The 12,660-nt window shown below is 37.7% G+C and overlaps 1 protein-coding gene across 1 annotated transcript in view; it reads right to left on the bottom strand.

Moving 5' to 3' along the window:
- pou6f2 (POU class 6 homeobox 2) overlaps positions 1-12,173 on the bottom strand; it is a 534,150-nt gene extending 521,977 nt beyond the window's left edge. Inside the window, exons 1-2 of the mRNA XM_080193619.1 lie at positions 12,117-12,173; positions 9,522-9,696 (exon numbers count right to left, since the gene is read on the bottom strand). Of these exons, the coding sequence (XP_080049745.1) occupies positions 9,522-9,696; positions 12,117-12,128 (187 nt within the window). The 5' untranslated portion in view covers positions 12,129-12,173. The remainder of the gene's footprint in view (positions 1-9,521; positions 9,697-12,116) is intronic.
- Between the last annotated feature and the right edge of the window lie 487 nt (positions 12,174-12,660).

Genomic DNA, 12,660 nt, shown 5'->3' with positions numbered 1-12,660 from the left:
CTCCTGCTTCTATTTTCTCTGTTCCTATGTAAATAAATCCAATGATTTAATTGTAGAGGATGTGGAATTTATTTTGAAGACCCAGAAAAAGGGCAACTTAGCTTTGTCACATATGTGGATTTATACTGAAAAAGTCCTTGCAAATGGGACTGATTCAAGAGAAACTAGTTGCTACAGACTTTTAAGAGAAACTTTTGAAAATCAAAATGTTAGGGCAGACTCTCCCACAGCTGAAAATGTAATTTTAAGTGATTTTGTCTCTAGCCACATTAGTCCTTTGTAATCCAAACGTAACATAGTCATAGTAATGTAGATCAATTGACATAAAAGCTGCACTTCTGCATGGTGATACTTTTCAGGGAGGATACCCCTGAAACTCAGCGATGGCAACAGGTATAGACAGAAAACTATGGAAACTGAACTAATGCATACATGGCTTAAATGATGCTTCCAGTATATGGTTTGTTTTGGTGTGATTAGTTTTGCTGAAATCAACTCAACTCAAAAGCAGATACTTCAAAATTCATTGGTATCAAAAACAAAATGTTTATGATGCTTGTTGATGATTTCTCATGAAGTGGTTCTGCAAAATTTGAGAAATATATTAGATTAGGGCAGAATTTAGAATTGGGAGTGAGCCTTGTGGGGCTTTTAAAAATGTTGGTTTAGCTATTAAGCAGAGATGTCTGGAATAACTTTAAATTAAACGAATAATCTTATTTAGTGAGTGCTACTCGCACTTTAGTTGGTTGTTCAAGATCCTCGCAGAAAGATTATATTTTATCTAAAGAAAAGACAGAAATTGTGAAGCTTGGTCAGTTGGTCGAAGTGCTGGACACTCAAACTAAACCAAACGCTGGTTGTAATGTTTCAGAGTGAAGTACTATGATGAAACACTGTAAATTCAAGAATGTTTTAAAGACAAATAAAACACTAAAATACAAAATCTAGAGACATGCGTACTTAAGTTGCAATCAGTAGATGATACAAAATACATAGAACTAGTTTTATTTAGTAATGCTCCATATGCCAATCTTTCTGATAGGTATTAATGCAGCTGGCTTCATAATATCTCTGATGATAGAAAATAAGAAATGACCTTTCATTTAGGAAGCAAAGGAAATAAAGAAAACGATTGTTAAAAATATTTTGGTTGTGGAAACAATGGCTCTTGTGGAGGCGGTGGGTTTGGGATTCTACTTTTTGCATATTTTAAGTGAGATTCTGTATAATGGGCACACTGAAGGTATTCTAACCATTGAATGTTATGTAGATAGTTGTTCATTGTGGGATAACATACTCTCTGCGAGAAGTGTGAGTGAGGAATGGTTACAGGGTTGATCATGCCAATTTGAAATGAAGGCCAGAAAGGGAAATGAAGGGAAATCTTGAAAATTAAATGGGTGGATGCAAGCCGTCAACTCTCTGTTTTACAAAAGAAATGCATGTAAAAACAAATTGTTAGGTGTATTAGAGGATGGGCATCTCATAATATAATACTTTGTGAAGAACATGGGGCTTCTTGCTTTAATCTTTGAAATTTTAGTTGTTCATATTAATTTTAATTTAAAGAGAAGGGATCCATTAAATGGATATTGATGGTGTTTCATTTCACGCGAGTTGGAATAACTGGTGATTTACTTGAATCCCTATAAATAAGTACAAACTGAAACTGTTATTTCTGGATGAGGGGGTGTATGCTTGTATTGTATAACTCTCTGAACAAATATGTAAAGATTGGCTCCTCCTTTCCTTCACCAACCGGCTTCCTGGAGTATAATGATAAGGCCTTTTCTGTGGGTCACAATTATATTGAATTTATCGCACAGAAACAGAGCATTCAGCCCAACAGGTTTATGCCATTATGTTCCACATTCCCACTCTATTTATTTCATCTTACCATATCAGTATACTCTCTCCTTTCTTTCTCATGTACCTACCTAATCTTCCTTTAATTACATCTATGTTGTTCACCCTAACCACTTCATGGGAGTTCTGCAAGTTCCACATTCTCACTTCCCTCTGTGCGATGAAAGTTCTCCTGCAAACAGTATTGGATTTATTTGTAACTTTCTTATATTTATGGTCCCTCATTTTGGTCTTCTCCACATTTTCGCTAAATCTATCCTATTGAACATCTTCATAATTTTAACGATTTCTATCAGATCACATTTCGGTCTTCGCTTTTCTAGAGTGCAGTGCATGTGTGCAACTGAAATTCTATATAGGCGCCACTCACTTCTACTTTTGAACTCTACTTCTCTAGAAATAAAGCACAGTGCATTGGTTTTATGTTTTAGCTTTGTTACTGTGAGTTACTACTTTTAATTATTTGTGAATCTGTACCCCCTCTGTGCTGCTATCCAATTGAACTTTTATTTTCCATGGGTGGCTTCCATGTTTTTCTTACCAAATTGCATCACCTCACAATTATCTATATTGAAATTAATTTGCCATTTACTGGCCCATTTTGCAGGGGTTTTTTTCCCCACATTTTCTGTTACGTTATCATGATCCTCCTCTACATTAACCATTTCCCCAATTTAGCGTCACTCACAATGTTTGATATTGCACTTTTGATTCTGAGTCCAAATCATCTATGCAAATAGTGAACAACAGTAGTCTCGGCACAATCTGTGGAACGTGATACAAAGGAAACAAAATACCGAGCACCCTCTCTAAAAGCACTGCAAAAAAACCCTCACTAAGTGCACTGCAGCAGTTCAAGAAGCCCCATTACTACCATTTCAGAGATGGACAATAAAATGTCAGCTTTGCCAGCAAGGCTTACATCCCAAAAATGGCAAACAAAATTCTAAATGGACATATTAGTTAATTTGCTGAGGAATATATTTTACAATTGGAACATTCCAAAGAGTGAAGTTTGGGAATACATTTGTACAAAGTCAGGATATGCAGAAAATATCATGTTAAAAGCACAAGACCTTTGTAGTAAAGTAAAACGAATACAGAAAGCATTTTGACAACAGGGGCTGAACTGTCAACATAGCTCATTGGAGGCTTCCAGTGGTAAGATGCATGTACTACACGAGGCAGTGGGCAAGACATTATGAAATGCTTAAATAATCTAAATATTTTGTTGCTGCTAAGTCCCAGGTAAGCATGTCCACAAACACAGATTGAAACTGGGCATAATATCAGGAAAAAAAAGGGTCATTAGGAATGTTGTAGAACAATCAAGCCATTTAAAATCTCTCTCAGTGCTTCACATTCCAGCTTTGGTTTCCTCCAGCTAGACTAAAGTGAGTGTCTCACATTTCACAACATGATGATAATCAAATTGGCATAATAAATGCTGGCCAGAGTGTTAAGAAAAAGCTGAGGAAGCTGGGGAATAACATTCTAATGATTTCTTAATAAAAACCCATTGCATTGATTTAAAATGTAAGCAAAGTCATTTTATAATAAAATAATACACTTTACAAAAAGCAAAATGACTCACAGGAATTGATCATTAGATGAACTGTGCAGAGAGAATGCCAGGTTAAATAGTTGGAAATACTTAGATACTCATTTGAAATTTAATTTTCCTGTAAGTGTTATTTACTAAACTCCTGAATTCCAGATTTGCTCAGTTGGATGTCTTCATAATTGGGATGAATATTTATAAGTACATTCAATTTAGTACCCTATTTGTTCACAACATTATATTATTAAAAGGTCTTCACAAGTGTTACCAAAAACTACACTGGTTATTTTAGGGGCTGTTTTGATTTTCTTTTATCCTGCATTAATCACATCATTTGCCTGGAGGTCAAGGCACAGCTGCATTTATTTTCTATTTCCCATTCTTACAATATAGAACACTAACTCAGAACTGAACAGGATTTGTGTTCATAAGAATCTTTGTTAACTTGGTTCACATGACATGTCAGCAGCAATGGCCCCTCTAAATATTTTTCACTGGGTTCACTTTCATTTTAATGCTGGTACTTTTAAATTTTTTTGCACAACCGTGCACACATAGGGGTGATTTGTCAACAGCGTGCCGTTTCTGATGGTGTATGCCACTTCCGCTCCTTCCCTTTTATTTAATTATAATTAAAATGTAAAATGCCTGCAGCATGCAGGGGAAACACGTGCGTATCTATGACAAGGCAAGCTTTTCATTGGTGAAACCCGCCATGAGCTTACAATGCTGCAGCTTTTGGTGGCCTATACAGCCTTCCAGACAAAAACAGGAAGCTCTGTATATGCCAAAAGCCAGTGCCCATCTTCTCCAATGCCTTCCCTGGATGGCTGTATCCTGAGCAGCTTCCCCACATGGTGCTGCTTGTTGCTTTGTTGCAGCCTCTGTTGTTAACTGGCAAAAGCTCTCCTAAGTTGCGTAGTCTACTCCTGCTCCTGAGGTTGCAACAATATTGGATTTACATACTCTGCAGTATTCCAACAATTGAAGTGGATGAAGAAGGCGGACAGTGATACGAGGACACGAGTCCATAGAATTCACCCACAGATCCGATGAGCAAGGAGATTTTCCATTTATTGCATTGCCCACACCCAAAACTCCACCACTAGACACTGGGCTCCTCCCACTTTGATCTCCAACCCTGGCACTGCATGTGCTTCTAAACTGCAATAGTGGTCATTGTATAGAAAATTTTTAGCAGTTAACAAAAGTGAATATTTCAAAAGGCAATTGGTATTCAAAAGTTAATCTATTGTGCTTCATTTTAGTAATTTATGACCTTCCACCCTCCTCCTGTTACCTTTACGCTTGTCCTGACCACCTTTGATCATCTCAACATCACTTTGCACCTTTTCCATTGACCTTTCAATCTGCTTGTATTTCCCTAGACTCTGCAACTGCCTCTCTCCCCCTGAGCCTACACTGTCTTGATGGCATTCCCCCTTTAATCCTGGTATCTCATTTTATCATCATTAGAGTTGTTGCTGGATTCCATAACCCACCCTTTGATTATCATAACTCCAGATAGGACCTTTCTCCCCATCAAACTGACCCTCTCGGGACTGCGGATGTTCCATCAGCCAGTCAACACCTTGAGATGAATGCACATGTGGATGGTCCTGATCTCACCCTTTGGGTTCCTCATTTTCTTGCTTGATTGACTGACTCTTCTTCCACACCCATAGTGCCAGACCCTTCCCATTTCATGCCTCCTAGCTCCTGACCCCAGCCCACAACTCTATCCCCAACTCCTCCCCAGCACTGCCTCACCCTTGCCTGTCCCGAGCTTCCAAGCAAGCTGCCACACCCCTGCACTTCTCCCTTGCGCCATAGAGTTCAACAACTAAAACCACTGAATTCAGACATAGCTGCATAAAGCCAACTAATGCATGCCACCCTTAAACAAATGTGAACTGGGTGCATGAGATTCTTGCTTGCCGCTGACTTTATATTGAAAATTGGACTTTATTTTTCAAAATTTCACACTACTGAATCTTCATGACATACAAATATATTACAAGTAGGAATCCGCCTCACGATTGTGAGGAATCACCATTGTGAGGCCCCCAACATGTTGCAAACATGCTATCTCTGCATCTCAACCCACCATTGAAAAATTGAAATTTTGTATCCCGCCAACTTCAATAACCGTGTACACATTTCCCGCTCGTGTACGTTTCATAAAATCCACCCAACAGTATCTTAGAGGGTGTCTTTGGTGATTTAATGGATATTTAGATTAGACGGGTTTCTCTCAACTTCATGTTTAGTTATTTCAGTACAATTCATAGGACATATTCTATTTTCCTTCTTTCTGTGCAGAAATTTACATATGCATATTTATCCCACTTACTTTATAACTTTTGAATTTCATTCAACAAATCTACTGCCATTTCTAGCTTTACATCATCTACAAATTTATCCAGTTTGCATTGTGTCTGAATCCAAATCATTTATGTAAATTGGAAATCACGGCAATCTCAACAATGAGCCTCAATCAATGCTCCTCACCCCCATTTCTTGACATAATCTTTCCAAGAAATATTCACTGTTTTCAATCTAATCAGCATCACCTAATTATCCTGATAAATGGCCAAACCTCATTGTTGCTTAAGAACTTACTGTGTATGAAATGGCTGCCATATTTTCCAGCATAACACAATGACTACACTTCAAAAATACTTACTTGTTTGTAAAGCGCTTTGAGATGACCCAAGGATCTAAGATTATTTTAAAAAGACAAAAATTCAATGTCTTTCTTTCTCTAGTTATTATCTATTCCCAAAAATTGCCCTGAGTCTGCACCACATGAAGTTTAACCTACAAGTCCACTTGACAGAAATATTTTGGAATACCAGGTACACCACAGTCTATTGGAGTTATCACTTTCTTGAAAAGAGGCCAGGGGCTGCTTAAGGAGTAGCTATCCCTTCTGAATTTACATTGATAGTTTAATAGTTCATTTATTAGTGTCACAAGTAGGCTTACATTAACACTGCTATGCAATTACTGTGAAAGTCCCCAAGTCGCCACACTCCAGTGCCTGAGGGTGCACTGAGGGAGAATTTAGCATAGCCAATGCACCTAACCAGCACATCTTTCAGACTGTTGGAGGAAACCTGAGCACCTGGAGGAAACTAGTTAGTTTATTACTGTATAGAAAATCCAAAATTCAAACATTTCACACAAGATTAAATTAAGACAAATGGATTTGCACTTTTTGTACAAAGGCGCCTCATTAGCCTATTTCTAATCAATTAGTACCTCTCCAATATCCAATGAACCCTTCCCCACCCTTCCCCCATGGTCGTCAGGGCCTCACAAATCTCCTCCCCTGTCAATTTCAACATCAAAGCCATTGATCCTTAAGGCTTAAATTCCTTCCATGGAGGGACAAAAATGTACAACAATCCTCAATTACCATCTCAATATTTGATGCTAACGCTATTTGCAGCAGAAAAGAGCTCCCAATTCCACCACGCACCACCACCCCCACCCCCAAACTCACCTCCAATGACAAATTTTATAGTGTTGTTATTAAAGAAGCACAGGGGAATATTCCACATAGTATTCCATTCAGCTTTCCCGTTGGGAAGGCATCTAAGCCAATTGTATTGTAAAAGCTGCTCAGTAATGACACATCAGCTACATCGGAATAACACCTGCTTTAAAAATGAAAATGTATAGGTCCTAGCCCCAGCAAAGCATGACTTTAACAGTTCGTAGTTCACTTTTCATAAATCAGTTGATGACAGGAAATAGACATAACTGGGGTAAAATTGATCTTAGACAACAGTATAACATGGACAATAACAAATCAGCAGTCCACTCTTCACTGCATCTGTTTTTCTTTTTTCCTGATTTCAATGGAAAAGAGAATCGAATCATGCAGGGTTGTGGAGTAAATTATCGATGGAAGACCCTTGAAGTGGTAGTGTGATTTCGGTAGATGCATGGCTGAAGAGAGGGCTTTGGGCCTATATGGCCTCTACCTGTCAAAGTCCACAAAACAGTCCACGCAAAGACAAAACATAGCAAAAACATACATTAGTCTAATCTGGTGACACCATTAACTATTTGCATGTCAATACCTGATACCATTGCAGTTTTGAAACAACTGATATCCCCTTTGACTTTATCCCTTTGTCCATCAGTACTATTAATAGAATCTTGCCAATGTCTCTCTGTTTGAAGATCCCTCTCGCCCATCATTCCAAAATCTGAGATCAGTTTTGCGTGACTCTGTGAAGAAGGCAAAAGCCCCATCGCAGATCTGAGCTCCATTTACAGATCACATACAGTTTTAGATGAAGAAGCTAAGAAGAGAATATAGTCACCAGATTCATGTGACCATCAACAAATAAGACTTTCACATTGGGTATTTGTATCAGCCCAGTAGGTATTTCAACTGCTCCTCCAACTACAACTCCAGCAATAATTGCTTCAAACCAGGATCATAGGAATTTACCTACCTACCATTTAGACTCGACCACTTGCAATAGAACTATTATAAATTGCTATCAAACGGGAATTTGCAGTGATACAAAAACAGGATCCATGTCAGAGAGTTTATGCTTTGAGACAACAAAAGATAAATAAAGGGCATGGAAAAAGAAAGTAAAACTTAAATGCACATAAAGTAACAGAGTGAAAGACAGTACATGAGATAAAGAGTCAATTATTGTTAACATTTGCCTCAGTAGTCCAAAAGTGAGGGGAGGAACCATATAACTGAACAGTTCATTTAAATAGAAACTATCCTAGATATTAAGGAGGATCAGATGGGCTGAATTGCATTTGCTGCCATAAGTATTTTTAAGATATTCATGCCTTTGGATATGCTGAAAAATTTATTAACCTCACAGCTTGACACTTTACACAGATCGCTCTCTTGTCACTTTACCATCCTTAAGTTTTTCAACAGCGCTCACTCCTTAGCACTGGAAATATCTAAATAGGTGTTATTAAGCTGCGGCTTTTCAAAGACATTTATAAATGTAATTGTGAATCACATATCCAATGCACAGAAAAAAAGTGTATCCACCAGAGGAGGATTTTGCAGCATGAGGGGAAGTAAAGAAAGATTTAATGGGCGATTCTCAAATTTTCATCTACTTCTTTTGATGTATAGATCTCTGATGTATTATTAACTTCAAATTCTATAACTGTAAGGTTTTTAATCAAAGGGAAGTCCAGTTTCCGACAGGAGTAAATAATCCATGTTTACTCACGCTTGACAATGGAAATTCAACAGTTTTGATTGCACAAAAAGAAAGTTAAGTACAATTTTTCCCAATTCTTTCTGCTAAAATGCTATAGAAATTACACACCCAACAAGCTTTAACAACATCATGAAAAAGTAGTGTAACAGTAATGCCATACATCATCACGTGTTCCTTGTCTTTACGTACAAGTGAAGTCAATCACATAACAAACTTACTGAAACAGGGATCTTCGCTGACACTCTTCTGTTATTGTTTGAAACAGACATTTAATCAATTAATTTGAACACCTTCTGTCAATAGGCATGCAGTAGTTCAACTCCTTCATGGCCTGAACAAACTGACTTAAATCCACATTCAGCTAAGTTTCACACTGGAAACAGCAACAACCATTCAGCAATGCAATGTAAAGAGATACAACCTTCGTTAAAAGTGTTTGGCAAATATTTTCTCAATGTTTGACAAACACAATGTAATAATGCAGACAATGTTAAAGTTAAAATGTCATTCAGCTAAAATTGATGCGCAGGGACGTCTTAGCTTTTAATCTCTGACAGATCCCCACCTAAGGATTATGAAATCAGACCTCAAACCCACACAAGCAATGCCTGGCTTATTTGTAAGTTCATAGTGAATAAGTTAACAATTAATCTTCAGAAGGTTCTGATTTTTTTTGGCAGGTGGATGGAAAGGAACTGGATTTTGAAAGTAGAAATGCATTTGGTTTGCATGAGAATGAAAACATAATACTAAGACAGAACGATTTGATCCATTTCCTTTTAGCAACACAGGCGACTAAAAAGGGAAAAGAGGAGCAGATCCTGTGCACAGAATAAGAGCATTTGAAACAAATATCTAAACCGACTTACCAAAGAGCTTGCTGGGAGTGTCCTCGCTGTCATTTGATTCCACAGGCACAAGCAGAGACTCATTTAGCTCATTGTCTGAAGTGGTCGCCTTGTCCTCACCTCTTGATTCTGCATTCATTTCAGCTCGGAGGGACAGCAAGGGTTTGCTGAGTTGTTGTCCAGAAATCATGGGATCCTGGGAAAGAAAATGATGGGTGAAACAAGGTTAGCTTTGGTGCACACTCTCTCCCTTATCTAAGTCCCAGGCAGCTTCAGCTGCTATTGCTAGCTGCAGTCAAGTGAAGAGCTATTACAGATTCAATGAGTTTTCCATTACTCTCCGCCCTATTAAAGATCTACTAGCATGTGAGGATTTTGCTATCCTTTGTCAAAATACTCTTTTCAAGAAAAGCTGATTGAAGAAACACTGCAGCGTAAGACATGAAATGAAGCCCAGTAATTTTTTTAAAGTGCATTTACACTGTCAAAAACCGTGCAGTTATTGGCAACATTGGGTATATTAACCGGTGCTAACAAAACCAGTCATAAACTTTCTCAGAAAAAAGATAACATAGTTTGTATCTGTCACAATTAGTGTTCTGCAGTATTCACTCTAAGGTATTTGTGTACTGTAAATAAAATAAAATCTAGCATTTATAATAAAAACCATCAGATGGAACTTTTTTGCATTTTATATTTATGAACAATAATTAGTTAATAAATTCACAAATTAACTCAATGGGAAGCTAATGATTTGGTCACTTCAGAGAAGATCCAACTGCACTAAGAACTTTTGGCGTTCTCTTTCATAGATTATTGTTTGACCTGTGTCAGGAACAACAGGCAATGAAAGGGTAAACTGTCTGTTATTAAACTCTCTGACATTTACCTTTGATGGCTACCGTTGCTCTTGTAAACCTTCACTGGTGAAAATAGGGAATAACTAATCTCCCTGAGCTGCACTTCTGCTATTTATTGAAAAGTTTATGCCTAAATGGCTCTATGTGGAGAACAGGTGACTGGAATTCTTTGTAGGCTGGATAGCCTGCCCTCGGTGTCCACTCACCACATTGGTCGATGAATGCCTGCGGGTTTTTAATGTATTCATTTCTGAAAATGGTATTTGATATGACACATGATAATCTATGAAAATGTTAATCAATAAAAATAGTTTAAGTTGTCATCAAATGCACTACTTTAGTCAATACTAATATCGCTGCAAACAATGTCACTGTCATCAGGGCTTAATTTGCACAGCACTTAAATATTGGACTCAGAGCATCAATGTGCTGGTCTTCAAAGAGGTAAACACATTTTCCTCTTTTTAGGACAGATGCACTCCATATGCATTTAGCTGCAGCAAATCCTCCCCTTTGAATACTTTGGTAGGTCCACTGGAGGGCAAAATTAATACTTAATTGAATCTCACAGTCATCAAAATAATCAATATTTTTTATTATTTATTCTTTACAGTCTGTTGACTGTTTGAAACCTCACGGGGAAGGTTGGAAAGGACTCATGATTTTAACATGCTATCGTTAAACAATTCAACTTTCAGCACACATTAGGTTTGGACTGTGGAAAGAAAAGTGGCTGGGTTAAGGGCACACTCCGAAAATAAATTAATTTCTGAGATTCAAGCACAAAAAAAACCCAAGGAAATAGAACACAGCTGCACACATGGAAGCAGGCTGTTTCTGAAGCGTTTTATCATATCAAGAGCAGAGCTGAGCTTTCATAATGCTGACATTCCTCATCCTGACAATCCTAAACAAGTGGAAAGGATGAGACCGTAGATATCATCTTTCATCACAATCTCTGGTTCCACAACCAACATGACAGCTTTTTTTCTTTTTGCACTGTTAATTACTAAATAAAAATTATTCCCAAAGCAACATACTTTCAGAGATAATAAGACTGCAATGTTGATCCTACATGTAAATAATAATAATAATGATGATGATAATAAAAAAGAAATCAACTGCTTTGTGTACATGTGAAGCTTTCTCCACAGAGAGGCTAGGTGAAATGCTGGAGCCCGAGCAGTGGCATTTTCTAAAATCGAAGATCATTAAATTAACCTTTCGCGCTCCATATTCCTTTCGTTGGATATTCACATTTTCTGTCTTAGTGTCCCCTCTTGTTTACTCTCACTACAGAATGGCTAATGGTTTTCAGCCAGCTTTACGAGCAAGCTGTACACAAGCAGTACAACTGCTCTCTCTCACTCTGTGAAAAATAATTTGCTGCGTATATTTTTCTTTTTATTTGACCATTGATAATGCTTCTAGCTGAATATTAATTACTATTCCAAAATAGCCAATGATCAGATTATTGCCTTTGAGTGTAACCAAACACAAATACCCTACTGATAGCGGTAGAAGCAAGTTTCATATACTGTCCACAAATTCCAACAGATTGAAGGAAACTAGCAGGTTAGCTCTAAATACACACCGATGAAAAATTTACCAAAAAAACTCAAGCAAATCAAAAGAAACCTCAGGGTTCACCTGTGGCCACTGATCTGTCAGTGACCTTACGGTGTAAGAAAGATTCAATTCGGACCTAACCTGACCTTAGCTTTAGGTGTGCTAGCGGTACACATGGGATACTCACAGTCCACGCCATACTCCCTTCAAATATGTAATAAAGTATTCAAGAACTGCTCCTGCAGAGAACACTTCACGCAGTCGGCATTTCCTTCTGCACCCAGTGCCACTGAGCTCAATATTCTTTCAGCAGAGCTATTTGTCTGTCTTTCAGTAGCACAGCATAGTTCAAATGGCAATCCTCGGCCCAAGACAGCTGAATCACTTCACTACCTACATAGCACGCCATTTTGAAGCTATAATATCCTTACACTGTCCTCTCACTGCAGTTCTTCTATCTACCCTTGCTTTGACGAAGAGAGAATTTATAGATAGTTTTCTCCTGTTGTTTTTAAATATCACTTGTACCAAACTGTGCTGCACATAAATTTCAGGACTGTAGTTACAATTGTTGTGCATCGCCTTAATAAAGTTTTAAAAACCTGAACTTAAGATAATGATTGCAAATGAATGAATTTAATCTTGATGGACACTTCTGACAAAATAAAGACTTAGAAGCAAATCACTTTTCAAATAAAGAAATTTATTTTTAACCACCTTGCAAAATGTAT

The sequence above is a fragment of the Carcharhinus amblyrhynchos genome, chromosome 8 (assembly GCF_965287045.1).
Source record: "Carcharhinus amblyrhynchos chromosome 8, sCarAmb.v2.hapA, whole genome shotgun sequence".
NCBI classification, from domain to species: Eukaryota; Metazoa; Chordata; class Chondrichthyes; order Carcharhiniformes; family Carcharhinidae; genus Carcharhinus; species Carcharhinus amblyrhynchos.
The sequence above is the reverse complement of the archived record's forward strand: the minus strand, read 5'-3'. Positions and strand labels throughout refer to the sequence as shown.